Source organism: Monoraphidium neglectum, assembly GCF_000611645.1.
Source record: "Monoraphidium neglectum strain SAG 48.87 unplaced genomic scaffold scaffold03152, whole genome shotgun sequence".
Lineage (NCBI taxonomy): Eukaryota > Viridiplantae > Chlorophyta > Chlorophyceae > Sphaeropleales > Selenastraceae > Monoraphidium > Monoraphidium neglectum.
The window spans coordinates 1-2301 of NW_014010476.1; the positions used below are offsets into that span (position 1 = coordinate 1).

At 64.3% G+C, this 2301-nt stretch overlaps 1 protein-coding gene across 1 annotated transcript; it reads right to left on the reverse strand.

Annotated features, from left to right (window-relative positions):
- Window positions 1-216: 216 nt before the first annotated feature.
- MNEG_12262 (hypothetical protein) lies at window positions 217-1917 on the reverse strand (the record flags this gene model as incomplete). The annotated part of the gene is made up of 5 exons (XM_014039266.1): window positions 217-336; window positions 499-654; window positions 1185-1270; window positions 1544-1580; window positions 1834-1917. Coding segments are annotated over 5 exons (483 nt in total), but the record flags the coding sequence as incomplete, so codon positions are not given.
- Between the last annotated feature and the right edge of the window lie 384 nt (window positions 1918-2301).

The following is a 2301-nucleotide window of genomic DNA, read 5'->3' on the forward strand; positions in this document are numbered from 1 at the left end:
GGTCCGGTGGGGTGGGTTGCGCGGGAAGCGGGATGGTCAACAGGGCGGGTGGCTGGGCCTGGCGGCGAGGGCTGCAAGCTGCACGCGGATCGCAGACTTCGCAGCTGCCACAAATCGCAGACGTGCACATGCATTCATGGACTGGTTGGGCATTTCCTGATCCCCGGCCTGCAACGGTCCGTGACGTCAACTGCCCCACCAGGCCCTGCCTCCTACCTTGAACGAGCAGCCCTCCACCTTAGCCATCCACGCGCGCGAGCGCACCGAGTTGCGCAGGCTGCTGGGATAGCGCTCCTGCGGCGGCAGCAGCTGCACCACCGCGTGGAACGACTGCACCTGAGGAGCACGTGCGGTTTGGGGCCATGGATGCCATCAAAACGGCTGAACTGCGACATGCCCCGCAGGTTTGGAGCGGCAGCGAGCGCCCCGCGCGCCCCGATCATGCACCAGGGCAAACCCCATGGGCGCCCTGCCCCCAGCCGCTCTGCACAAGCTCACCTGCGGCGGGTTTGCGGCGGTGTTTGCTGCGTAGTAGCCCATGTGCATGAGCACCGCCACCATGTCGCTGTCGTCAGTGTAGACGCCGTCACCCCACAGCTGCCGCGACTTGACCTGTTTGTTGTGGCCCGTGCAGTCGTCCGCTGGGATGATCACCTGGCAAAGTGTGTGTGTGTGTGTGTGTGTGTGTGTGAAAGTGAGTGTATGTTGTAATTGTGTACGTGTGTGTGTGTGTGTGTGTGTGTGTGGAGGGGTGTGTGTGTGTGTGTGGAGGTGGGCCGGGGGGCGTGCGCGTGTGCGTGTGCGTGTGCGTGTGCGGGTGTGTGTTACGTGTGCGCGTGCGCGCCCAAGAAGGCGGGCGTGTGAGCAGGTGTGGGGTAAAGCGGAGGTGTGCCAAGCCAACTACGGTGTGCATGCACGCATGGCAGCTCGGTCATAGCGGCCAGCCCTGTCGACACATTGGTGCGCGGCTGGCAGGGCGTGCCCTCTTCCAGCGTTGCGCAGGTTGTGCTCAAAAGGTGCAGGTTTGAGCTCCTGCCCAGCCGCACTGCTTGTAATTCTTCAGCCGGAGGAGGGTGGCATCCCGTCTGCGCGCCCAAACTGCGCGCCGCACGAGCTGGCCGCTGGCTGCTGGTAATACGCAGCTGCTGCATGAACCCCTGCCCCTGGCCCCTGTCCGTACGCACCTCGACCCGCGTGCGTCCAGCATTGAAGTGTGCCAGCAGGTCCCGCAGCGGCCGCCCATTCCGGTACTGCACAGTGGGCAGCTTTTCTGCGAGACAGCACGGTGCGGCACCCGGCCAGCACGGCTGTTGACGGGCCTTTGTTGTGCGAGCGCTTGCTGCATGCTGCGGTGGCTGCAACGTGGCCGACTCTGGCATGAGCTGCAGGCGAGTTGTAGCTCCTAGGCATAAGGCAACCTCCCACCGCAGTCCGCGGCCCCTCGCAGCTGCAGCCTGCACCAGCCGCATGCAGCAGGCCCAGCAGCCGCTGCTGTCCGCCGTCCAGCTGCAACCAACGTCCTGTTCCCGCTGCTCGCGCGCACCTCTCTGCGACAGGAGCTTCACCGATGCCGGCGCCCCCTGCAGCACGGGGTGCCAGGCAATGCGGCGGCGTTCGAACAATGCTGACGCAGAGGGCACGCGGTGACCGCGTCAGGCAGGCGAGGCGAGGGTGTCACAGCGCCCGGGTCTGCCCAGGGGCCTCGTGTATTGTTCAGCATATCAGTCAGCCTTCCGAAAATTTGCTTTGCACCATGGACGGGCAGCTGAGATCGCCCGTAGCCCACACCACCCTCGATAGACGGTTGCGTTGCCACAGCTATGGCCAGCCCACCTGAGGTCCGGGGGTGAGCCGTTGGAGCTTCGCAGCTGGTTGTCCCGGCACAACCGCTGGGCTGGCCGCTCTCTTGCTGGCCATCACGTCCCGCTTTGCGATCTGGCGCGACCGCAGGGCCCAGAGCTACGGTGAGCTATCAACGACTCTATCTACGCCTCCAGGATGGCACCGGCCATACGGTGAGACTGCCAGCGAGGCCCCTTCAGCGGTGTGGAGTCGGGTTGACCTGTGGTAAGAAGGGAGTAATGCGTCTGTGCAGCCAGTCGGGATGTTTGGAATGTGGGGTGTGAGTGTTCGTTTGGAGCTCGAGGCACTCGCACATTGCGCCAGGCCGACTGAGCTGCCGCGAGCCCTTCTCACCTCCCCTTGACAGTAGCACCTGTATTATGTAGCGCCGTATAGTTTACTCCGCATCAGCAGCCAACCGCAGCCGCTGGCACTGTTGTGCATGGATCATTCACGCCC